The sequence below is a fragment of the Sebastes fasciatus genome, chromosome 20 (genome assembly GCF_043250625.1).
Source record: "Sebastes fasciatus isolate fSebFas1 chromosome 20, fSebFas1.pri, whole genome shotgun sequence".
Lineage (NCBI taxonomy): Eukaryota > Metazoa > Chordata > Actinopteri > Perciformes > Sebastidae > Sebastes > Sebastes fasciatus.
In genome coordinates, this window is record NC_133814.1 from 13,965,442 (window position 1) to 13,990,018 (window position 24,577).

Sequence of the window (24,577 nt, forward strand, 5' to 3'; positions counted from 1 at the left end):
CTCCCTCCCTCATTTCCTGTCACCTCTCTACTGTTGCTATCAAAAATGAAGGCAAAAATGGCAGAAAAATATGAAGACAACTGAGTAGAAGCACTGCTGGGTCTTTGTGGTATTCACATGCAGGTGCTCTTTGGATCCTTCAGGTGTACTGTGCTTATTCAATCTTTTGAAGGGCTCATTGCATGGGTGGAATATGATGTCAAAAATGATCCACGGCACACTGTAGAGTTTGAATAAAATTAAAATGCCTTTATTTTGCATGGCAAAAATTATATACAAATAATTATTGCCATGCAAAATAAAGGCATTTTCATTTTAAAATCATGACACAAAATCTGGTTCTCTAAATTAACACTACAAAGTAATCATACAGTCAGATTTCCCCCAGATTGTAAATTGAAAATAACAATTTCAGTATAACTTCTCATTATCATACAGACCAATGCGATGAGAATCTATTAATGAATTGACATCTGATTATCTACACATGAACAGAGATGTCACCTTTTTCTTCCCTTTAAAATGAACTGCACATTGAAATGCTGCTGCAGATTCTTTCAAAGTGTAGTAAATGGGTAAAAAAAAGTACGCAGGAGATATTCTGATGCAATGGTGTTTGTGTTCGTGATTGTAGTTCGTGCATGACGGAGTGAATGAGGTTCACGTCTGTGGCTCCAGTACAGTACGGATCCTGTTCTGCTTGTCTGTTGAGCAATACCTGTTTTTTCTTCCTTGGCTGTAGACTGAAGGGGAAGAAAGAATGTGTTCAGGGAGGTTGGGAGAAATGTGAGGTTTATGCAAGACACGCTAGGATTAGCATTGTGTTAGCATCAGGACTGACATATTAAATCTGAGGGATGATAAACTGACAGAGAAAGTCCTGTTGGATCAGCTTGGTCTGTTTGTGTTGAGCTTTGAAGGGATCTAATCCGGAGGAGAGAGGAGGCCAGAGGATCCTGTTGACTGTTCTGGTGTGTCTTGCTGCAGGCTTTTCTAACTCCTGCAGTAGCATCGCTGCCACCGTGTTTCTGTCACTTACCGTGCACACACTGGTAAACACACACACACACACACACACTCCCTGTGCTAACTGGCTCGCTGCCACGCACAGGTGTGGCTTCAAGCTGGCTTTCAGTTTGCAGACAGTCCCAAGCAACACACTAGAGCAAGACGCAGTCAGTTTGGAGTCGCAACATCCTCTCTTGTCGGAAGCCAGATTAAGATCAACTCACAGATCAAGTCACTCTATTAATTCTTACAAGATACAGTCTGTTGTGACAAAAATAGCCATGTCTGCAACAACATTAAAAACACTTGGAAAAAGCCTCTAAATAATAAATCTCTCCTTGAAGGCAGTGATAGTGTTGCACTCTTGAAAACATAGAATTGAATTGAATAGATCGACCTCATTGTCACCGATATACGATCCAGCTCTTTGAGTCAGTATCGGCCCAATATCCGAACCAATATCAGTATCAGTGCATCCCTATCAACTATTAAATTAATCGCCAACTATTTTAACAATTGATTAATCGGTTTGAATAATTTTTTAAGAAGTAAAAGTCAAAATGTGAATATTTTCTGTTTCTCTACTCCTTTATGACAGTAAACTGAATATCTTTGAGTTGTGGACAAAGCAAGACATTTGAGGACGCCATATTGGTCCCGTATTTTTCCCATTTTCTGACATTTTATAGACCAACTAATTAATTAATCGAGAAAAATCAACAGATTAATCAACAATGAACATAATTGTTAGTTGCAGCCCATTAGAAATGTTAAAAGCTGGCGCGTCAGAAGCCTAACTGAACACAGAAGGACTTGACTGTAATCAAGTAAATGATCAAAATGTGTACAAAAGTCAGGAAATCAGAAATTCTCTCTCATTCTTTCTCTTGTTAACCACAGAAACACCTGATCAGTGAGAGTAAAGAGAGAGCCAAGTTGCCACGATACGCTGTGCAGAAGCCAGCACTAACACGTTTGTGTGTGTGTGCTTGGATGTCAGTGGCAGCCATTAGTTATGTGTGTTGCGTGGGTGACCTCCTGGACACAGAGATCGTCTTGTGATCTGCAGGGGTCACAGGTTGCGGACGTGTCTTTGAACAAGACACTGAACTACAACCTGGTTTCTCTTGATCCCCCCCACTCACTGGTGAAATGCATATATGTGTGTCATCTTTTAGATATGCAAAGACACACATTCCTGTGAAATGACAACGGCTCTTGGACTCTGAGAGAAACCGACAGGAAGAAATGAATGAGGGAAGAGAGGAGGGATTTTGAGATAACTTGGCTCTCAAAGCAGCAGGTAATAAAACGATGTAGTGAGTGGATTTGAGAGAGGAAGGCAGTGATAGTGACATGACAGTGGGCAGCAGAGTGAGTGATAAAAGAGGGAGTATTTTAAGCCCCAGGGATGGAGGGGTGGGCAGCTCCTCACAAGGCCACGCATGCACACACGCAGCCGTTGCTGAGAGACTTTTGGAGAGCAAACAATGAGGGAATAAAAGGAGAGGAAGCTGAGAAGTAGCTTTACACACACTTTTTTAGAAATGGAAAATCTGCTCTGCTGTGCTTTTCTGTTACGGAACATTTACCTAATCCTCCAGAGCTGGAGCTGTCTGTGTTGTTTGTGTTTGTCTGAATTGCAGAGTTTCAGGGAGTCGGTTTTTGTTTCTGTTAAGATCTTCTGTCTTGTTAAAAATGATTTAAATGCTGGAGAATAAAAGCACGACTCCCCTCTTGGCCTGACATGTGAAACTATTTTCCATGATGACATCACTGAAGGAGGCAGTGATTAGTCATTTGATTTGATATTTGACACAACGACTGGGTGTGTATTTTTGGCCGCCTCTCTATTAATCATATACCCATTTGCTGCAGTAGCTGTCAGATTTTAATGTGGACCTTATATACACTTTATGACCCAATACGTCTTTGCAGGAACTGTAATATGGGTAAAGTTCTGAGTGCTCAGCCATCACCAGGATGCTTTACACACGGCAGACACACACACACACACACACACACACACACACACACACACACACACGTGATAAGAGCATGTCTTGAGCACATAACTCCTGAACTTTGTTGAACCCCGGTATCATGAAAATCACCCCCCTCTCGCCTGCCAGTACTTCCTGTTCCTCCGATTATGTATCGGAGTCCATCGAGCCGTCTTTTCCTAAAGGAGGTACAGAGATAGCACATGGGAGAGGGGGGCTTCAATCAGGAAAAGTGGGTTGACTATTGAAGGGCTGTTGGAGTGGCGCCAGAGGAAGTCATTTATAACCTCAGCAGAGGAGGGACAGTCCACTGTGTGACTGCCTGCTAAAGCACGGGAGCTATGTGTGTGCGAAAGCCCCCATGAATTGTAGTGCTGTATGACCCTGAATGTAACGCTGTGTGTGACCCACTGTGGAGAATCTGTGCTCTCTGCTGCCAGTGGAAAATATATCATATATACTGAGAGACAAGACTGAGGCAGTGCATATGGTTTGTATTTCAGAGGACTCATTCAAGGCCACTCGTTAACAGTTAGAGTCAAAATATGTGGAGTCCACGTCCTTACAGTCATCATTATTTGGAGTTTCAATAAGACAAGGTCCTCTGCCTGTAACTATAAATGTGCAACACTTTGTGTTATGTGAAAAGAATGAAGTTTGAAACCATTTAAAAAGTAAAAAGGTTACACTTCCAGTGTTTAATCAACAGGGTCTGTTCTGTATATATCACTTATTTATCACAGAAAAGTGATATATTTTCATTAATGATTAATATTAAAGATATTCAGTTTACTGTCAAGAAACAAGAAAATATTCACATTTAAGAAGCTGGAATCAGAGAATTTAGGTTTTTTTTCTTTCTTAAAACTCAAACCAATTAATCGATTCTCAAAATAGTTGGCGATTCATTTAATAGTTGACAACTAATCGATTCATTGTTGCAGCTCTAATTCTTTGAATGAATCAATTAATCGTTTAGTCTACAAATGTGTGAAAACGGTGAGGAATGTCTCAATTTTCCCAAGGTGACATCTTTAAATTCCTTCTTCTGTCTGACTAACAGTCCAAAACCCAAAGATAGGTTTAAAGATTTAATTTATAATGATATAAACCAGAGAAAAACAGCATTTGAGAAACAGAGATGTTTAGCAATTTTGCTTAAAGTATTCAAATAATTCCTCAATGCACTGAACAGAATAATCAAGTGGGTCAGAAATCTACTTGCCCCTATACAAATTGTTTTATTTGTTAGCAGTTATCAAATAACAACAAAGAATAAAGTTAATTGTCATGTTTAATCTTTATTTAAGTAAATGAGCCAGAACCGGGTTCCCCTGGCCAATCCTTATTGTTGAGCCCTGTTAATGCTGCATTCAGTGAGTATCATACATTTGACTGTTTTCATTGCACTTCATGGAAGGTTCATTTAATGCACATATTATGCTGTTGAACTATTTGGATTACTTTAATCTAGACGGGGTGCTGAGGCCCTCATGGAGTTCACGGATATGGGTCAGAAATACTTTATTAGGTACTTGAATTGGATATTTCAGATGTTACACAATCATGCTGAAAAGCTCATGCACCAGTTAACTTTGACCTCATTTTGTTGCACTACCCCAGAAATAAAAGCAGTTAACTATTTCGAGGAGTCATATATGCTTTTATTTTTGTTTTATTTTTTTTGGTTAAAGGTAGTTCTGACAATTCATTTGAGTTTTATTTGTTTTTACTAGTTTGTCTGCATTCTCAGTCTTAATGAGGTTGACTTTTGCGTCCTTTGTGTGATGGTTTTTTGTTTCAGTTGTTTGCTTTCCAAATGATTTTGATTGAGTTTTTGATAATAAAACAGTATTCTCTTTAAAGCAGCTTGAATGTCGAGCAATGAATTCTACATGCAAGATGAAGTCGGGGTCATACTGTATGTTACCTATGTTTCAGCGTGCCTGGGTACCGACATGAAGCTGACCCTGCCCTCCAGCCTGGAAAATCACTATGAGACCCTGAAGCTGCTCTACACCGACTGCCAGGTCGTCCACGGCAATCTGGAGATCACACACCTTCATGGAAACCCTGACCTCTCCTTCCTACAGGTATATACAGAGTGTTTTTTCTGTAATAGTCTCTGCATAAAATGACTCAAGATAACCAGTTATGAAACAAATAAGATGGAAATAAATAAAGACAAAACAAGTATTCAGTTGCTTCAGTCAGTCCACCTGTTTTTGTTGCCACCACAGACTCATCCTTTTGTTTTCTCTTCACCTGTTCTTCTTCAGGGGATCGTGGAGGTACAGGGCTATGTACTCGTAGCTAATGTGTCAGTGCTTCTGGTGCCTCTGGACAACCTTCGGATCATAAGAGGCAGCCAGCTGTACTCCGGCTACGCCCTGGCTGTGGAGAATAACACCCTGGGTGGACAGGGGCTCAGGACACTCCGGCTACGTAGCCTCACAGGTCAGATAATAGACTAGACTGGGGTTGGGACTGTATATTTGATTTTTTTTTACTCATTCATTTGATCAAAATCTTCTATCTATTCAAGTTCATTGTGAGTTTTGTGTCCTCCTTTCATCCAGCATCTGTTATCTACTGTAACAGTAAGTTTATGAGCTCCTCTTACGTATCGTCTCCCCTGCAGAGATCCTGTTGGGTTCGGTGCAAATTTGGGGGAACCCCCAGCTGTGCTTCCCAGACCCCGAGCACATCGTTTGGAGGGACATTTTGGACAAGCAGAACAACGCCACGGTGCACCGAGTGCAGCGTCCGGCTCCTAACTGTGAGCAGCTGATTGACTGATTGAAATATTGAACTTGCTTCGAGTGTTATGCAGTAGAAATACAAAACAGCAGACGGGACAGCACATTAAGTAAAGCCCCTCCCCCTTCCGCTACGTAGCAAAGATGGTAACCATTGAGGGTGAGAAGTGTACAGCGTTCCACACTCAACGTTTTGACCGTTTTGAGTACAACATCCGGGTGCTTAGAGTGCACTGCATCTTGCCATACTTCTCAGTGTGAACGCACTCATGCACTCAAAATAGCAAGTGTAAGTACGGAAGTATGCAAAATTGCAATTCTAGCAGTTCTAATGAAGTATACTGGCAACTTAAGTACAGCACCACAGAACCACTAGAATAGAGTGGTACGGGAATGAGTCCTAAAACCCAGAAATGAGTTAGCATTTTAGCACTTCCGGTTCCCGTTTCTGAAAGTCAATGGGTTTTTAGTTAGATGCCTGAAATAATGTCTGTGGTTAACACAAGCTTAAGACATTTTAACGTTTTGTTCTACGACAAAATACATCAATAAAAACCCCCCTGGTGAATTTTGAAGCCTTTATGTGTCTTAAAATGGCGGTTGCTAACAAGTGGCTACATGAGACTACTAAATGTCGCCGACTCGTCTGCCTTTACAGCCTCATTGTGTATACTCACGCTCATGCGACTGTGGTGTAGTTTGTTAGCTACGTTAGCTTTTTACTTCTAGTGATTGCGTTCACACTTCAAAAATCATAAAAGTGGTGTTCATTTGTGAAGATTATCTGGCTGAACAAAACTTGTAAGTATCATAAACGTTTGTTTGCCACAGAGCTTATTTTCTGCAATAATCTAAAACCAAATGGAAAAATCACATTGGCTTTTTGTCGAACCAGGGCGATGCTAACTTCCTGGTTGACCTACAAAAATACGTCATCCCTGGAGCACTCTATAGCAGTAGACTGTTAATCTTGTTTTTCTCTTGTAAAATTGTAAAATTGTGGGATAAGTGCTCAGCTCTTCTCATTTGTTGTTGTTATTGTTGTGTTTCTTCTGGCACAGGTCCAAGTTGTTCTTCTGTATGTGGTAAAAGCTGCTGGGGCGAAACTGCACAGGACTGCCAGACCTGTGAGTTAACATCATGTGCAGAGTATGACAGACAGTGACACTATTTGGTTTTCACTGGAAAAAAAATCCAGAGCAGGTGAAAAACAGCTGAAAATTCTCACTTTTTCCATCTTTGTTCAAAGTGACCCGTCTTAAATGTGCGATTGGCTGTCAGCGGTGTAAAGGTCCCCTTCCCCATGACTGCTGTCACACGCAATGTGCTGCTGGATGCACAGGACCCAAAAACACCGGCTGTCTGGTAAATTACTCACATGTATTTATCAGATATTTGTTGTGTTCGCTGTAATCTCAGTGTGTGACACAGTGCGTCACATTGTGGTTTGTCATTTCTGGAGTAACGTGTTTCCTCATTCCTCTTCTCTACAGGCTTGCCGTCACTTCAACGACAGCGGTGTGTGTAAGGATAGCTGCCCTCCACCCACTATCTACGACCCCATCACCTTTCAGACCAAACCCAACCCCAACAGGAAGTTCAACTTTGGAGCCACCTGCGTCAAGACGTGTCCTTGTGAGAACTTATTTTGAACAAATCCATGAAAGCTACAACACTGTGCTCAGCTAGTGGCCACTGTGCAGCTCCACTGATGCACATGCTGATGAAGCGTCTTGCTTCAGGGCACCTCGATGATAGTAGATGAGGGAGAAGGAGGAGAAAAGATTATTCAGTTTCTTTGCCAAGATTTCCACACATACACAGGGATTCAAACCTGGCAGTGTTACAATCACATTCCTGCTACTCTAATGCTTTAGGCTACCAGCTTCCCATTTCATCATACTTAATTTTCTTTTTGCTGCAAAGACGCCCTTTGAACACATTTGTCTCCCTGTCTGCAGATAACTATCTGGCTATGGAAGTAGCTTGTACTTTGGTTTGTCCCAATGCCAACCAGGAAGTAATCGCTGTCGACCCTGAAGGGAACGAGACACAGAAATGTGAAAATTGTGAAGGAGGCTGTCCCAAAGGTAAATTTACATTTGGACACTATACATTGTTTACATACACTCAATGGCCACTTTATTAGGTTCACCTGAACACCTGTAACGTGCCATGTCACAACAACCACGTCATCTCAAACTGGTTCCACGACAATGTCCAATGACCGCCACAATCACCAGATCTCAATCCCATAAAGCACCTTTTGATACAGGAGATTCGCAGCTTGAATGTGCAGCCGACAAATCTGCAGCAACTGCTTGATACTATCACGTCAACATGGAGCAGAATCTCTAAGGAGTGTTTCCAGCACTTTGTTGAATCCATGCCACAAAGAATGCAGACCGTTCTGGGGGCAAAGAGGGGGTCGTACCCAGTGTTAGAATGGTGTACCTAATAAAGTGGCCACTGAGTTTAAACAGTAGCTATCCAAAACAGTTTCACAATAGGTGGCTCAAATGTTGCATAACGTTCATACATAATGTTGTGGAGTAATTTATGTGTTCTCTTTGTGCATGACATGGCGCTTCAGTACAAGTGATTATGATTTGCGTTGCACGCACTGATGTTCCAATGCCTCACATGCTGACTATGGTGCCAAGTGAACCAACCTGTTTCTGCAGTACCTTGTTGTTGTTGATGTTACAACTGCGGTTTGTCTCATGAATCAGGACATTTAGATAACTAAGCTCATTCATGCTATTTATATACTATTTATTTATTTTACTTAGTGGAGTTAACAGTCACAGATAATTCTAACTGTGAGACAGACCCCAGCTATTACATAATCTCAAGTTATGTTGCATAAACTTAATTTAAAGGCAGAATGAGTAGGATTAGTCGGGTGTGTTTTATAAACACAACAGTTAAAGTTGGCCCTCCTCCTGGCTCATCAAGGGTTAAGGTGCTCGATGCTTAATGCTTAATGCTTAGTGCTTAATGGATACAGAGAAAGCCTTTGACCAACTTCAATGGCATTATCTCTGGCAGGTCCTTCATAGATTTGAACAATTTGTTAATATGTATAAAACATACATTTTATAGGTGCAGTTGTTTTTAAGGTATACCCTCCATTCATTAACATTGCTAGAAGCATCAGGAAGGGCTGCCCTCTCCCCATTTCTCCCCATTGAACCAGTAGCTCAAACAATTGGTCAATCACCTTACTATGTGATACACCACACCATATTTCATTCTATGCTGACGATATCTTGTATTATATGGAGGGTTGTTGATCATCTTTTCCTGTTATATTGGACATCTTATGTAAGTTTGGTTAAATTTCTGGATTTAAGATAACTTGGTTGAAACCCGATGCCATGGCTTGTATTGCAGTGTGTTATGGTCTGGGTGTGGACAACCTCGGCGTCATGGACAACCATGGCGTCACCATGGTAACATCTACCAATGTGGAGCAGTTCAACAAGTGTAAGAAGATTTTTGGCAGTCTGGCCTTCCTCCCTCAGAGCTTTGAAAGGTAAGAGACGCACAAGCCAAATATAGAACATACGTACAGTTTAAGCTCACAAAGGTACTTTAGAAATGGCAAAATAAAGTAATTAAATCAATCTAAACTTAACAATCATGTGCACTTTATTAACCACAAAAAGCAGCTAAATGCCCAAGACTTCATACTGCCACAGAGCCACGTCCCTCCTGTTCAGCCCGTCAAATATTTGAGTTTACAGCAACATTTGTGAGAGGTTCTTTGTGTGAGTCAAGGGGAAAGTCGCCACCCAGGCCAAACCCTTTAGATCTTTAGATTACTGTACTTAAATGTACTTCAAACACAGACCATTAATGTTTTTCACTTTTATCTTTGTGTCAACAACAAGAAAATGAACTGCTTTTGTGTCTTTTCTCCTCAATCTAATGCAAATGCAATATAGAGACATCTACACCCAAAAGTAAATAGTAGAACCTATATACAGTGATTACATATACAGTGTATATCAAACTAGTCAGCTGCCTCATTTTTCACTCTGTGGATGTAAATAAAAGATTGGTGGATCGTCCTACCATTACACCAACTGATGCTGAGATGCCAAATACTTGATAAATTATCTTGCGTCTGCCAACTATTGAAAGTGAAAGTTTGAAATGTAAAAACAAACCTGAGCTAACGTGCACCACTGGAGATTTTATCAGTGAATAGAGATTTGATAAGATGATCACATATTAGATAGATAGATAGAAACAAATGAATCAAAATATGTATTGCATTTTGTTGTGTGTTAAATTGTCATTTAAACCTTACGTTGTCATCGTCCAGGGACCCTGTGAGCAACACATCAGGGCTGACCCTCGAGCAGCTGAGCAACTTCAAGAAACTCGAGGAGATTACAGGTACTAAACACTGCTAATGTGTTTGTTGAATAATTTTTTAAGCTTTTACCAAGAAGGGAAAGTCTTTTTAAAAACAGTATGCTATTCAGAACTGTTGCAAATGTGATTTCTCATATTCAAACAGATTATCCATATAAAACCACACTGAAGTTTGGTACACAGAGCATACTATGTCTCCTCTATTAGAGTGTTTTTAGCATCTTTGTCTGATGTTGCTTTGCAGGTTATTTGTACATCGATGCCTGGCCAGAAGAGTGGACTAACCTGAGTGTGTTTGAGAACCTGAAGGTGATCAGAGGCAGGATGCTCTACAAGTAAGACTTTTAAACCGTCTGTTTTTCTTTCCTTTGCATGTCTGCAACACTCCCTCACTCTACTCTACATGTTTTTCACCATTGGGATATTAGTTGCCTGCAAGTATGATATGAAACGCATTTTTTTTAATTTAAAACATCCGTTTGTTGATTATGTTATCAACAATCCTACATACAAACTGGAAACATTAGACCCGTTAGGCTCATATTTGTCTTCTCATATAAGGGTGCGCTATGAATGTACATATAGAAAAAAGGCCAAATAAATAAATAATTTAATTACTCAGTGTGACAAATATAGAGAAAAGAAACTAAGAATATAAATAATGATTAAAAGGAGGTGGATGGGGTTTTTACACCTTAGAAATCTTTCCCATATAGGTAGAAATGCAAAAAAATAATAATGACAAAATAAAGATAAAGTCTTTTTCATGCAAGTCAATGTAGAGTATCTCTTTCTTTCTGTGCGATGCGTCACCACATGCCACTGTCCTGATGTCCATCCAACCACATTGTGTCTTTGTTTGTGCTCTTGTTTTGTGTGTTTCTAGTTCAGTTGAATCAGTTCGTTCACTTTCAGGGTTATAAAGGCTAATTATTAGCCAGCACAGCTGCTTTAACCTGCAGCACACGCCAGCCAGGATAACAGTAAAAGTCTATGGGACGCTATCTAGTTATAGCAACAAGGTCAAAGGTCTGCTTGTATGACATGGTTTTACAACATGGTCTTACATTATGGGCTGTTGTTTGGGTGACTAGAACAGTGTCGTTTGTAATCAAAGTGTCTACCTTGCTGTTTTTCTTTCATATTTCCTTTACTGAAACATATTAATACCTTATTTATTTTATTTGCTCGCAATTACAGTTTGTCAAAATGTGTTTGGTGAGAATCTGGGGTTACAGTTTAACTACTTATACTTGCAAACAACCAGACATTAGTGTTAAAAGGTGTTAAACCTGACCATAATAAAGAGTAGGATCTTGTACTGTACCTGTATTTCTTTGAATTCAACCACAATTTTTAACCAAATTTGAAAACAAAAGATAAACATTGTCCTGCCAGTCAAGGCTGGATTCTCTTCACAATATCAAGATGCATCAAATAATATTGCCATGCAGCATTCTTAGTGAGTTGTTTTAATTGATTTACTGAAAGAAAAATCATTGATCCCACAGTTGATTTCTGTTCATTCACATCTTCTCTCTCTCTGTTCAGGGGTGTGTTTTCACTGGCCATCCAGAATCTACACATCCGCTCTCTTGGGTTGCGTTCACTACGCAGCGTCAGTGGAGGTTTGGTCCTGTTGCACAACAATTCCCAGCTGTGCTACACCAGTTCACTGCCCTGGGGCATTCTCCTCCATCCCACCCAGGGACCCCACCGCATTGTCAGCCAGAACCAGGACGCCCAACTCTGTGGTGGGTGTAATGCAATGCCAAGGTCCATTAAAGATACTGTGGGTTGCACTTTGATCGGGCACTTTATTCAAATTGAATCGGCCAGATACAAGAATCACTTCCATTTGTTGATCCAACAGAAATCCAGCTGCAGAAAATACTGTTTTATGAGTTGCATTTTAAACAACATTGATGGATGTTGTTGCATGGTAAATATTTGTAATTGATGAATAAGGAGGCACTTGTCTGCCACATCATTCTTGAGAGTTTCTCTGTGCTTTTTTGCTCTCAATGTTGCTTAATGAAACAGATTTAAACATTGCAGTGATAGTAAGGAGGAGAGGCCAACAGGAAGTACAGTGTGCATCATGCTCTGTTTTCTCTGCATGTGTTTTCAGAGCAAGAGGGGCGTGTTTGTGACCCGCAGTGCAAGGGGGGCTGCTGGGGCCCGGGGCCCGGCCAGTGTGTGTCCTGCAGGGCTTTGCAACGTGGAACTGAGTGTGTTGAGCAGTGTGACATCTATCAGGGGTAAGAAAGTTTGTGCGTGTGTTTGTGTGGGTGTGGCTGCACTAAATCAATAAAAAGCCAAGTGATAATGTTCCAAATAATACAGTGTACTGTGTGTCATAATCCCCAAGCAAGTTGTCCAGTACAAAAAAAGCTAAATGAATCACGTATTCGCCTAAAGTAAAAATGTGAACAGGTGGAGTTGACTGGACTAGCAGTCAGTGCCAAATGCCAAATTAGTCACGATGAATCAATCGGAAAGCTTTTAACTTAAATTGTGCCCTTAAGCAACTGTACATCAATGACAAAGCAAATACATGTGATAACACTGGAGACTTAACACCTGATTTCTTTGAGCAGTAACTGAGCTAATTTTTCGTATGTATGTATGTAAGTGAAATTTAGATAACACAGAAGTAAAATTAATTTTGAAGATGTTAGTTTGTATCAGTTGTCCTGCAGTTTGATGATGTGTGTGCACGCTTCACACAGTCCAAAAGCCTAAAATATCCCACTGATGAACACAAAAAGCATGACTTAACACTTCATATGTGTTTAAACTTAAATTATGTTTGAGTAATTGTACTTGTATGATGAAATAATCTGGAAATATGTTTGTTGCCTATGTTATTTGGGCTGAGCGATATAGTTAAAATCAACATCACAATATTAATGATGTGGCAAATGTTGAAATACTGAACAAAAATACTCCCGCACACTCTCCTCTTCCCTTGCAGTCAGAGATAAAACATTGTTCGGTACACAGACCTTCATCAGGTTAAAAATGTTTTAATAAAATAACCTAATAAAGTTCTGTGTACCGAAACGTTATAATTAAATATCTACGACTGCAAGTGAAGAGGACTGTGTGCGGAGTATTTTTGTCCAGTATTGTCAACCTAAGGTCTTCTCCTACGCACCTGTCAACCGGCAGGTGTGCACAAGTTCTGCTCTTAAATGTTGAAATACTGAAATATGTTTATTTGTTTTCTTGCTGAGAGTTAGATGAAAAGATTAATACCACTCTCATGTCTGTATGTTAAATACAAAGCTATAACCAGCAGGTTCTATGGTTTAAATGATAGCATACATTGTTGTCCAGCCCTTTGTGGTTCAGAGAACACGTTATCCTGTGCAGGTCATCTGGTGAGGCTAACATTGGCAGTTATTTGTAGCTGGGGCCCACCTTTCTAAAAATGTATGTCCCTATGAGTGTCAGGTGCTTTAGATAAAAGCACCCAACAAATGCCAGACTGTGTTATGGGGCGTTATGTTAAATCCCTGCTGTGCTTGTGTTGCAGGTCTATCCGTGAATACATAGATGGATCTTTGTGTGTTGCCTGTCACGCGGAGTGTCAAACTCTCAATGGCTCTGCCTCCTGTCACGGTCCGGTAAGATGTCCATGCAGTCCTTACATACCAAAATAAAACCTGAAAATCTACTCAACCATAATGATTTTTGACATTAAAGTGAAAATCAGCCTTTTGGGCTTTAAATCTTATCTGGATGTGTTCAATCAAACATTATGGCAAAGAAACCTGTTAAAACATCACTTGTTTGTTCAGTTCAAACAATATTACTTTTTTATTTACAAATTGACCACAACTGTTCATTCCTGTAGCTGTTAAATACGTTGGTCTTTGAAGGATTGTAATACTTAGTAATATAAAAAAAAACATTTAAAAAAAATGTATCTTCAAAAGAAATTGTGCTGAAATTACATGACAGTTTATCTGAAGTTATATATACGATACGATACGATACAACTTTATTGTCAGTTTGCACTGAAATTCATTTTGCATCCATAGGCAGCTCAGTTTGAGAAAAAGTACACATACAATGGACATACTGTCACCATAAACAGACAGACATATATATTGTTAAACGGTTACCTTTTAGTATTGCACTTCTGGTTGGACAAAACAAGCTATATGAATACATCACCTTGGGCTCTTGGAACTTTGAATGGGCATATTATTGTCATATATATATATATATGTATATATATATATATATTTATACAGTTTGTTGAGTAAACAGTGACTTAATTAATACTACTAAAAATAAAAAACATAATTGAAAATAACCATCAATTGCAGCCCTAAAAATTATCTTCCGAATTGTTGCTGCCTTTTTGAAGATATGAATATATGCATTGAAATAGTATTATTATTAATAATTTAAAATAAACAACTAAATAATGTATTATTATTATTATTATTATTATAGTTTTTTATTTTGGTTTGTTTGAATTTTGTGTCTTCTAGTTATTTTCTGTTATTTAATAATTTAACTTGTATAAAAATGTGCAATGAACTGAAGTAAACAACTTTCTGGAAGATGATGAATGAACATTTCAATACAGTATTAATATAAAATATATATATACACATTGAAATATGATTCATAAACATTTCATAATACATCACAAAGCAGCACAGGGACTAATTAACAAATGAAAAGTCAAGTCAGAAATTATGACCCATGTAACCACTAGTCCTGGGTTTGCTTTGTTTGCATGTCATCCCCCTTGCTCTTTCACCACATTCCCTGCCTGTCTCTACTGTAAAAACTATACATTCACCCCATTATACCTGTGTGTATGTCTACAAAACATTTTCTGTGTAAATGTACTTAAATATTTCACTCTGTGTCTTCAGGGTGCAGAACATTGTTCAGAGTGTCAAAACGTCCAGGACGGTGAGTTTTGTGCGGATCATTGTCCCAGCGGTGGGAAGGGGGATCAGCAGACTGTGTGGAAGTACGAAAACGCTACACGACACTGTCTGCCATGCAACAACTGCACGCTGTCGTGAGTGGATACACACACATCACAAACACAAGCACACGTTGCACACACACAACGAGAATGATTTCACACCAAGTGCTTGTGTGTTTCAGCTGCACTGCGGTGGATGAGCGAGGCTGCCCCATGGATACCAGGACAGGGTGAGCTGCTTCAAACGTTCAGATGTGTTAATGGCGTGGTGGGGGATTTTGTTGGAGCTTCTTTTTGAGGATTAGGAGCTGTGTTTAACTGTTTATTTCTCTGTTTAGACCGGGTACAACCATCGCAGCTGCAGTGGGTGGAGTGGTGCTCTTCTTCATCCTGCTGGCTCTGATGGTTTTCTACCTGAGGAGACAGAAGACGCTGAGGAGGAAGGAGACGATGAGGAGGATCCTGCAGGAACACGAGGTGGGCACCGAGCGCCATCACTTGCTACAAATACTGATGTTTTATCATTTAAGTAGTTTTGTAGGCAGAGATGTTACAGCTTCTGTTGTGTGTTGTTGAAACAGGTGGGAGTTCATTTGCTCGAAGTTGAATGCTGAACATAAATGTGACTTAATTGTTTTAAATTCAGGGCAAAATGTAGCTCTTAGGTTCCCTTGGGTGTTGTAGTGTGTAATAAAGGAATCTGCCATCTGCTTCCTTCATGAGTACAGCTGGTGGAGCCTCTAACACCCAGCGGTGCGTCACCCAATCAGGCTCAGATGCGTATCCTGAAGGAGACTGAGTTGAAAAAACTCAGGGTGCTGGGTGCAGGGGCCTTCGGTACTGTTTACAAGGTATGTGAGCCGGTTCTTTAAAAGCACCTTTTATATTTAGCTTTACGTCTTTGGTGAGTGGTTTTGATTGTTTTGTTGCAGGGAGTGTGGGCTCCTGATGGGGAAAATGGGAAAATACCAGTGGCCATTAAGGTGTTACGAGAGAACACGTCTCCAAAGGCCAATAAAGAGATCCTTGATGTGAGTACAAGCCAATTGCACGCAGCTACAGTAAACATAAATACAGTTCTCAACCCCTCAACATCTCTCCTCTGTCTTCCTTAGGAGGCCTATGTGATGGCAGGAGTGGCCAGCCCCTTTGTGTGCCGTCTGCTGGGGATTTGTCTGACCTCCACAGTGCAGCTGGTCACTCAGCTGATGCCGTACGGCTGCCTCCTCGACTACGTCAGGGAGAACAAGGACCGCATCGGCTCCCAGTTCCTCCTCAACTGGTGTGTCCAGATCGCCAAGGTTTGTAAACAAGAAACAGGGCTATCATCTTTGTGCTATGCATCAGATTTAGGTGCATATAGTTAGAAGTAGAAGTAAATGTGTATATTTTTCTTAGCAAAACAGCAGTGTCTGAATGTTGCTGTTGATTGTTGCTGTCTTATTTTTCCTTTCAAATTCGATGTGGTATCAGTTTGTGTATTTGTGGACACATGGATTAGTGGGTGATGGATCTGTGTGTGTGTAGGGGATGAGTTATCTGGAGGAAGTCCGGCTGGTCCACAGAGATTTGGCCGCCCGCAACGTTCTGGTCAAGAACCCGAACCACGTGAAGATCACCGACTTCGGTCTGGCCCGTCTGCTCGATATAGACGAGACTGAATATCACGCTGATGGAGGGAAGGTAAGATGGCTTAGATTGTAGGAGCATCCACACTGGAGACGTCCACAATTATATATTTACTTAAACTGGCGTCTGTATCTGTATTTGTAGGTGCCGATTAAATGGATGGCCCTTGAGTCTATTCTGCACAGGAAGTTCACTCATCAGAGTGACGTCTGGAGCTACGGTCAGTATCACTCAGTCCTCTTAACCCTGTGTTGCTTAACCTGTGTTTGATCGGGCTGCAGAGTAAATTTTCTGTTTCTCCAATGTATCATGATACTATAAGGTGTTCCTTTTTAGCAAGTAAGGTTTTAATTAAGTGTTTATTTTAGGGCTGTCAATCGATTAAAATATTTTATCACGATTAATCGCATGATTGTCCATAGTAAATCGCGATTAATCGCAAATTAATCGCACATTTTTGATCTGTTCAAAATATACCTTAAAGGGAGATTTGTCAAGTATTTAATACTCTTATCAACATGGGAAAAAATATGTATGCATATACATGCAAGTATAACATGGTTGGTACCAATGGATTCCTTCGGTTTTCTAGTTTCATATGATCATATGATGACCAGTATCTTCACTCTAGCTTTGAAACCCACTAGAACCTCCAAAAGCTGGATTGCATTAATGCGTTAAAGAAATAAGCGTTAAACCGAATTTGCGTTAATGCGTTATCGCGTTAACTTTGACAGCCCTAGTTTCTTTTTCATAAAAACTTGCTTTCTTTCATCAGTAATTCTAGTGGCAAAATTTAAGAATCAGACACTTTCTTTTTGGAACAATAGCAGGCAGTTCATAGTATTGATTTCAATGCTTCAAGTAGTAGCAAAGTTAGAAAAATAATGCAATCATTAGTTGCATATGCAATGAATGGTTTTCCAAACTGCTGTAAATCCTTATTTTGAAAAATAATTGTCAAAAAACAAACTTTGAATACTGACATACTGATTTTAGGTAAAGCTTAGTTTCATGCCAGTCATCTTTCCAGGTGTCATTAGTAAATTATACATTTTTCAATTGCTGATATTTTATTTATTTAATCGTACATTTCCTTCTCAGGTGTGACGGTCTGGGAGCTGATGACGTTTGGTGCTAAACCCTACGACATGATCCCAGCGAGAGAAATCCCAGAGGTTTTAGAGGGAGGAGAACGGCTTCCCCAGCCGCTCATCTGCACCATCGACGTCTACAGGATCATGGTCCACTGTCAGTAGTTGATTTTACATTTTGTCTGTGTCTCAAAGTTTAATCTGATTCAGTAAATCAACAAGATGATTAATGTGGAACTTGAACATGAATAAGGATGAATAAGCAGATGAATTGGTGTTTCTATGTATGTTTTTTATGTATATTGGTAGTTAGAAGATGATTGATTCTTGATTTTTGTGTTTGGATGGCAGGTTGGATAAATGACCCAGACAGCAGGCCGAGGTTCAAAGATCTGGTGACTAAATTTAGCGCCATGGCCAGAGATCCGCCTCACTATGTAGTCATTCAGGTGTGTTTCATGTTGCAAATGTTTGACTTTTTGTGACTGCTTTTACAAAGTACATTGTAGCATGTTATTTGTCTAAAGCATTAATGTTTGCAATAGTATTGCTGTTTTTTCCTTGAAAATAAGATATATTATGTCTATGGGGATAAATAAAGACTTACTTATATGTTTTTACTGTGTTTTCCATTCGTGTTGTTCTTTCTCTGTCTTGCAGAATGATGAGCAGATGAGCATGTCCAGCCCAGTGGACAGCCAGTTCTTCCGGATGCTTCTGGAGGAGGAAGGGAACAACATGAGGGAACTGCTGGATGCTGAGGAGTATCTGGTGCCTCAGCCAAACCACTTCCCCAGGGTTCAGGGAGACGGGGTTCAAGCCAACGGGTCGTCCAGACATCAGTCGTACAGGGTCAGTGGGGAAGGAAGATGTTTCTTTTTCTTACTTCACTCAGCCATAGAGACCTGGGAACCCCTTGAGTGACTGAATTCTTGTCTGTATTTCATTCCTCTCTCTCCAGCAGAGCCGAGATCAGGGCTTAGACATTGAGCCCTCCGTCGGCGGCGGCCCTCGAAGCATGTACTCCTCCCTGAGCACACTTGGCCGCAGCCAGTACCCCACCTTACCTTTAGGAGCCAGCACCTCTAACGGCATATGGGTCCCTCAGTACCCGACGCTGACTCGCAGCCCCTCGGCCGGGGGCCAGTCTGACTCTGTGTTCCTGGACGGGTCTCCAGACGACCCCTCGCTGCCCCCGGCCAGCCCCGGACGCTACAGCAAAGACCCCACCTACTCCAACGGGAGCCAGGGCGACCTGGAGACAGACGGGCCAAATGGCTATCATCATCCTCATCCCCCTCATCACTCATTGCCCAGACGGAGTCATGGGTATATTCAAAGTCACCCCTTGCCAGGTGAGCGGGAGAAAAATGAATAATATGAAAGGAAATGTTTGATAATTATAAAAGGTTTTGTTCTGACTAGGGCTGTCAAAGTTAACGCGATAATAACGCGTTAACGCAAATTCGTTTCAACATCACTGATTTCTTTAACGCATTAATGCAACTTGCGATTTTTAGGTTGTAGCGGGCTCACTTTTAAAACTAGAAACTTGAAAACCTAAGGAATCCATTGGTACGAACCATGTTATACGAGCTTGTCGCGAAGGAGGTTAAATAATGCTCCAAACTTATGCTAAATTTTGGAGAGGAAAAACGGGCATTTACCTCTCCCCTCAAGATATGGGAATGAAAATGGGTTCTATGGGTACCCACGAGTCTCCCCTATACAGACATGCTCACTTTATGATAATCACATGCAGTTTGGGGCAAGTCATAGTCAAGTCAGCACACTGACACACTGACAGCTGTTGTTGCCTATTGGGCTTGAGTTTGCCATGTTATGATTTGAGCATATTTTTTATGCTAAATGCAATACCTGTGATGGTTTCTGGACAATATTTGTCATTGTTTTGTGTTGTTAATTGATTTCAAATAATAAATATATACCTTCATTTGCTTAAAACAAGCATATTTGCCCACTCCCATGTTGATAAGAGTAATAAATATTTGACAAATCTCCCTTTAAGGTATATTTTTAATGGATAAAAAATGTGCGATTAATCGTGATTAAATATTGTAATCGATTTACAGCCCTAGTTCTGACTTTTCTTTCTTCCTCCATCTGTTTAGAGTACATCAACCAGGAGATCCAGGATCTCAGGCCGGGGATCCCCGAGCGGCCCACCACACTGCCTCGTAAAGGCAGAGCAGTACGGCGCCTCCCTAACGGCCTGAGCTCCGGTCACAGCGTGGAAAACCCGGAATACTTGGTCCACGCGGGTGCCGGAGCCACCACCGCAACCTCTCCAGCCTTCGACAACCCGTACTACCTGGACCTTGTGGCCAAAGCCAACGCTGTAGCCGGGGCTGCGGCAGTGGACGGCCCCGAGGCACCGGAGAGAGCGCCGAGGCACGTGAACGGGTTTGTGACCTCCACGGCAGAGAATCCAGAGTATCTGGGACTGGCGGACACCTGGAGTGGATATACTTGAGGAGAGTAATGTGATGAACTCAAGAGGAGTCACAGTTTGTGTTCTACTGAGGGAAACGATGAGCGAGGGAAAGGGAAGATGAATATTTGTGTGACAGAAACGAGCTGGCGTGTGATTGATACTGGGAATAGTACGTGCACGTGGAACAAATTCAAATCGGTCGATGTTGTCCCGCAAAAGTCGCCAAATCACACCCAGTTGTGACACAGCCCAACTCAACAAAGTGTAGCATCTAATCTGGTGTCTGGCATCATTTGTATTCCCGTCGTCCTCTCAGCAATCTGTGCTCTCAGTGTGACTGTTAAGTGCCAGTCAGCCTCTGTATATAACTCAGTTCTTCATAAGCAAAGGAGTTCACATTTTGTCAAAACCCAACATGGTACGAGAAGGGTCTGATTATCACAGAATCCAACATTTGACTGGATTAATGAATGCTGATTTTTTTTTTTTTAAACGTGTTTAATGTCTGTGGTTGTTTCTATTCGTGAAGCATTTTTTGTATTTCCCCGAGTTCCCTCATGCTATATGTTGTTCCATATGCTACTCAGCCCGGCCAAAATGAGAGAAAATAACATATACTTTGACAAAGTGGGCCGTGATACGCATTGAAGGCGGTGTTTAGTATTCTGGTCACTTTGTCTCTGACCTGATGGGGGTCTTCAACACACTCAAAGCCATTTTGTTTTGGCCAGAGAAGTCCCAGCAGCCCATCTGGCCAGTAAACATGCTCCCTGAAAGAAAGGCATCCTGTATGGAGAAGACAGAGGCATTGTGCCACACTGATGTATGTGGTCGTTAGTGTCTTGGCTGCAGCGACTTTGTGGTACGACAGATAAGAAACGAGGTACTAGCAGACGTTTTAAGCTGCAAAATTCTCAAAAATGTTTTTGTTTAAAAGACAAAGTGCACTTGTAACTAAGTTAGAGCCGAGTTTTCAGGGATTTTGCAAATACTTCGGGAAGATTATGTGCATTTTTTATCATGCACAATGCACTACAATGGTAGGATACTGTCCCTCAGGCTTGTGTTATCACAACAAGCCTTTTGGTTTTGGTGGCCTTTCACTGTGCAAGAAAGCACTACAAGCTATTGGTGAGTATATTCCACAAGAAGTGAAGAATTTGCATGTATGTATACATGTTTGTTACCCTACATGGAACGGAAAAGCAGCTGTGCATTTTTGTGTAAAAACGAGCAATGCACTCGACAATAGAGAGAGAAACGTCGCTCCGCTCGGTTTGGATAATCAATGCATGGCTCAAATTCCACTCAGCGAGAACACACTGGCATCCCAGTTAATAATCAACAGCATTTGAGTGCTTTTTTCATGTTAACTGGTGTTGGGGCTGGGGGAGGTCAAAACCGAGTCAAAGGAGCCATTGTTTGACGCTCATGTCAATGTTGGAAAGTCAGCGCTCGCCCAACTCGCACGTCCCAACGACTGATGTTGTCTCAGCTTTGAAAAGAGAGAAATAGAGTTTCCTTCTGTAGAGGTTTGGAGCTCGGCCGCAGAACGTGGCTCAATGTTTAGAGCTTGAAATCCTGAAACAAGTCTTGAAACAATTGAACCTCCGTCAACACATCAGTTCTACTCTGAAAGTCTTTTATCTTGATGTTCTCATACGGGTTTTGAAGAGTTTTGTTCCAGAATAAGAATCCCTAAAAATGAAACCTGATTTTATATACATAACAATTTCTTACATAAAAATAACATGTTTTTATAAAAACATAAGATTTTATTTTAATACCCTCAACTATCATATACTAACATTATTTCGAATGGAATTATTATTGAGTGATAATATTCACATAATTGTTTTTTTAGTATATAATGTATATTAAATATAGTGTTTTTGGAATGAAACCCTTCATATGTATTGTTGTCAGGTGAAGACCTCATATCTCCACATAAAAAATAAATAAGCAGACTTTAGATTGATTAAATTTAAAGGTGCACCCACAGACTTTTATTATATTACCCAATATCACCATTTAATCTTTAAAACTTTCAGAGGTTACATTTTAAAATATCAACCGTAAGGTGTGAAGAAATATGGAGGTGCTGGGTGTTCTAAAAAAGAAATCGAGTACCTACTAGGGCTGTCCTTGACCAAAGAAATTCTTAGTCGACTAAGGACCCAAACACACCTTTGAGTCGCCTCACGTAGCCAAAAAGTTGCAAGCGAACACACCGCAAAGACTACAGCCGACGGCCAACTACCAGTCTGTATTCATCATTCAAAAAGGGAAACCGGAAGACCGAGGATGGCGGATATACAAGCCGTTGTTATGTTAGTACATGAAACAAAGCGGCGTTTGACGACCGTTCTCCCACCACTCTCACTCACCACTTAACTTTGTTCCAGATGGCCATGTCGCTGTGAAAATATCCGTGTTTTGGAACGATCAGATGAGATAAAGATGAAAAATGCCTTCTGTGTTTTTCCCTCTTGACTGTACTCTTGCTTTCCACACGTCCGTTTCTATTCTCATGCATTGATTCGTTTAAGCTGAACAGCCAATCGGAGTGATTTCTCTCACCGCCGGGCGCCGCCGCTGATTCAACACGCTGAATCGGCCGGAAAAAGTCAGACAGAATAGAGCTGACGATGCGGGACACACCGAAAAAAATAGGCCGACAGACGCTCACAGACGGCCCCAAACTGTCCGACGACCAACCGACGGCTTGGTGTGTCGGGGCCTAAAGACTCGTACGATTTTGACGACTAATCAATTCGACTTAATGGACTGATCTATAAAACTGAGTTTCTCCACAAAGAATCACACAAAAGCAGCACTTTAAATCGTGTGCTTACCAGAGATGTGCTCATAAGATTCCCGGAAATTAGTCATTCAGCATGAAAAAAGCTGAAAAAAAACGACCGATTGGTGGTCTAATGGACTAACGGGGCAGCCCCAGTGCCTACAAACATCCCTCTGCTGGAGATACAAGGTTTTCACATCATAACAATGTTAAAGCACAGCTCACAGATGTTCCCGCTTCCTTATGAATGTGATATTCTTCCAGGAGACCTTATATACAATCACTATTAATGTACTGGTGTTTACACTGTAGTGTCTTTTTGTATAAAATGTTCATTTTAGATGTGTCATGACCCAGGACTCTCACAGATAATGATGCTGTCCTCCTTTAAACCACACGTGTCCTTTTTCCCGTTTATTTTTATATAAAACCGTTCAGTTGAACTAAAATCAGCTCAGAGCCTGAGGACTGGCACGGTGACTTGTTGGTTTATGGTTTAAATCTAACTGCCTTTCTCCCTGTTGAAGTGTTCTTGGGCAAAATGCTAAATCATGATCTGATTTGAATTAGCTAAAATGTCGAAAAAGTAAATGGTTGTTGGTCTCTTTTTAAATTTTGAGATTAAGCAGGAGCGCAAGCTGAATGAAAATGAGGCCTGTGACTGTTAAACCTCTACAAAAGTGTGTTTAAAAAGCCTCATCCAAGGAAGGAACAGTCAACTAACGAGAGTGTTCTGAAGGTTTTATAAAATTAAATATCTGTAATTTACATTTTGAACAAAATGTATCTTTTGTACTTTACATGTGAATATTTTTGATTTTTTTTACCTTTCACAGTTTTGTGTGATTGTGACAGAACATGAATAATAATAATAATAATTTTTTTGGGAGTTTGTTTTTTTAATGCATCTTTTCTTATTTGGTCAGTAAGTCCCATAATGTAAATGTGTAGTATATATATAAATAAATAAAAACAATCACTTTGGTAGCTAATTTGATTGAATGCATTGTGACCAGTCGCTCTACTGTGGAGGGAGTAAATACGTAAGAAAATATTTTATGAAGAAATGGTCATTTTATATGGAATTGTTTGCATACGTTGTGTGTGTCATTAAAAGCTTATAAAACACTTTTTCTGTATTCTTTCCTCTCATTTTCTAACACTTATGTAAACTGGATTAAATCCTAGACTTATTGCATTGAAAGGCTCATTATATTGCGATGATTATCAGATTTTATTTTCTTGAGACCGCTTATGATTGTCGTTAATTGTCAATAACACTGTCTTTACCTGACACAAATATTGATTTAATGCATTAAGTTTGATCTGTAAAATGCTAACTGGTGTTATGCACATAATGAGCTGCAGAAATGTGATGCACTGCAGGGTATACTGCCATCCAGTGATGGTTAACGGGAACTACAACAATAGTGTTTATCTAAAGAACAAAGAGGAGGAATTCTTTGGCTCATGTTTACTG

At 40.5% G+C, this 24,577-nt stretch overlaps 1 protein-coding gene across 2 annotated transcripts in view; it reads left to right on the forward strand.

Annotated features, from left to right (window-relative positions):
- Positions 1-24,225, forward strand: part of erbb2 (erb-b2 receptor tyrosine kinase 2) — a 27,957-nt gene extending 3,732 nt beyond the window's left edge. Inside the window, exons 2-27 of one of the 2 annotated variants that reach the window (XM_074620261.1) lie at positions 4,953-5,104; positions 5,291-5,468; positions 5,653-5,790; positions 6,832-6,897; positions 7,020-7,135; positions 7,264-7,405; positions 7,732-7,860; positions 9,167-9,308; positions 10,104-10,177; positions 10,401-10,491; positions 11,708-11,910; positions 12,288-12,417; positions 13,698-13,788; positions 15,058-15,209; positions 15,299-15,346; positions 15,455-15,593; positions 15,845-15,967; positions 16,049-16,147; positions 16,232-16,417; positions 16,644-16,799; positions 16,890-16,965; positions 17,850-17,996; positions 18,191-18,288; positions 18,500-18,691; positions 18,801-19,194; positions 19,972-24,225. In XM_074620261.1, coding sequence (XP_074476362.1) covers positions 4,953-5,104; positions 5,291-5,468; positions 5,653-5,790; positions 6,832-6,897; positions 7,020-7,135; positions 7,264-7,405; positions 7,732-7,860; positions 9,167-9,308; positions 10,104-10,177; positions 10,401-10,491; positions 11,708-11,910; positions 12,288-12,417; positions 13,698-13,788; positions 15,058-15,209; positions 15,299-15,346; positions 15,455-15,593; positions 15,845-15,967; positions 16,049-16,147; positions 16,232-16,417; positions 16,644-16,799; positions 16,890-16,965; positions 17,850-17,996; positions 18,191-18,288; positions 18,500-18,691; positions 18,801-19,194; positions 19,972-20,333 — 3,824 coding nt within the window. In that variant the 3' untranslated portion in view covers positions 20,334-24,225. The remainder of the gene's footprint in view (positions 1-4,952; positions 5,105-5,290; positions 5,469-5,652; positions 5,791-6,831; positions 6,898-7,019; positions 7,136-7,263; positions 7,406-7,731; positions 7,861-9,166; positions 9,309-10,103; positions 10,178-10,400; positions 10,492-11,707; positions 11,911-12,287; positions 12,418-13,697; positions 13,789-15,057; positions 15,210-15,298; positions 15,347-15,454; positions 15,594-15,844; positions 15,968-16,048; positions 16,148-16,231; positions 16,418-16,643; positions 16,800-16,889; positions 16,966-17,849; positions 17,997-18,190; positions 18,289-18,499; positions 18,692-18,800; positions 19,195-19,971) is intronic. The other variant, XM_074620262.1, reaches the window with a different exon arrangement.
- Positions 24,226-24,577: the final 352 nt, after the last annotated feature.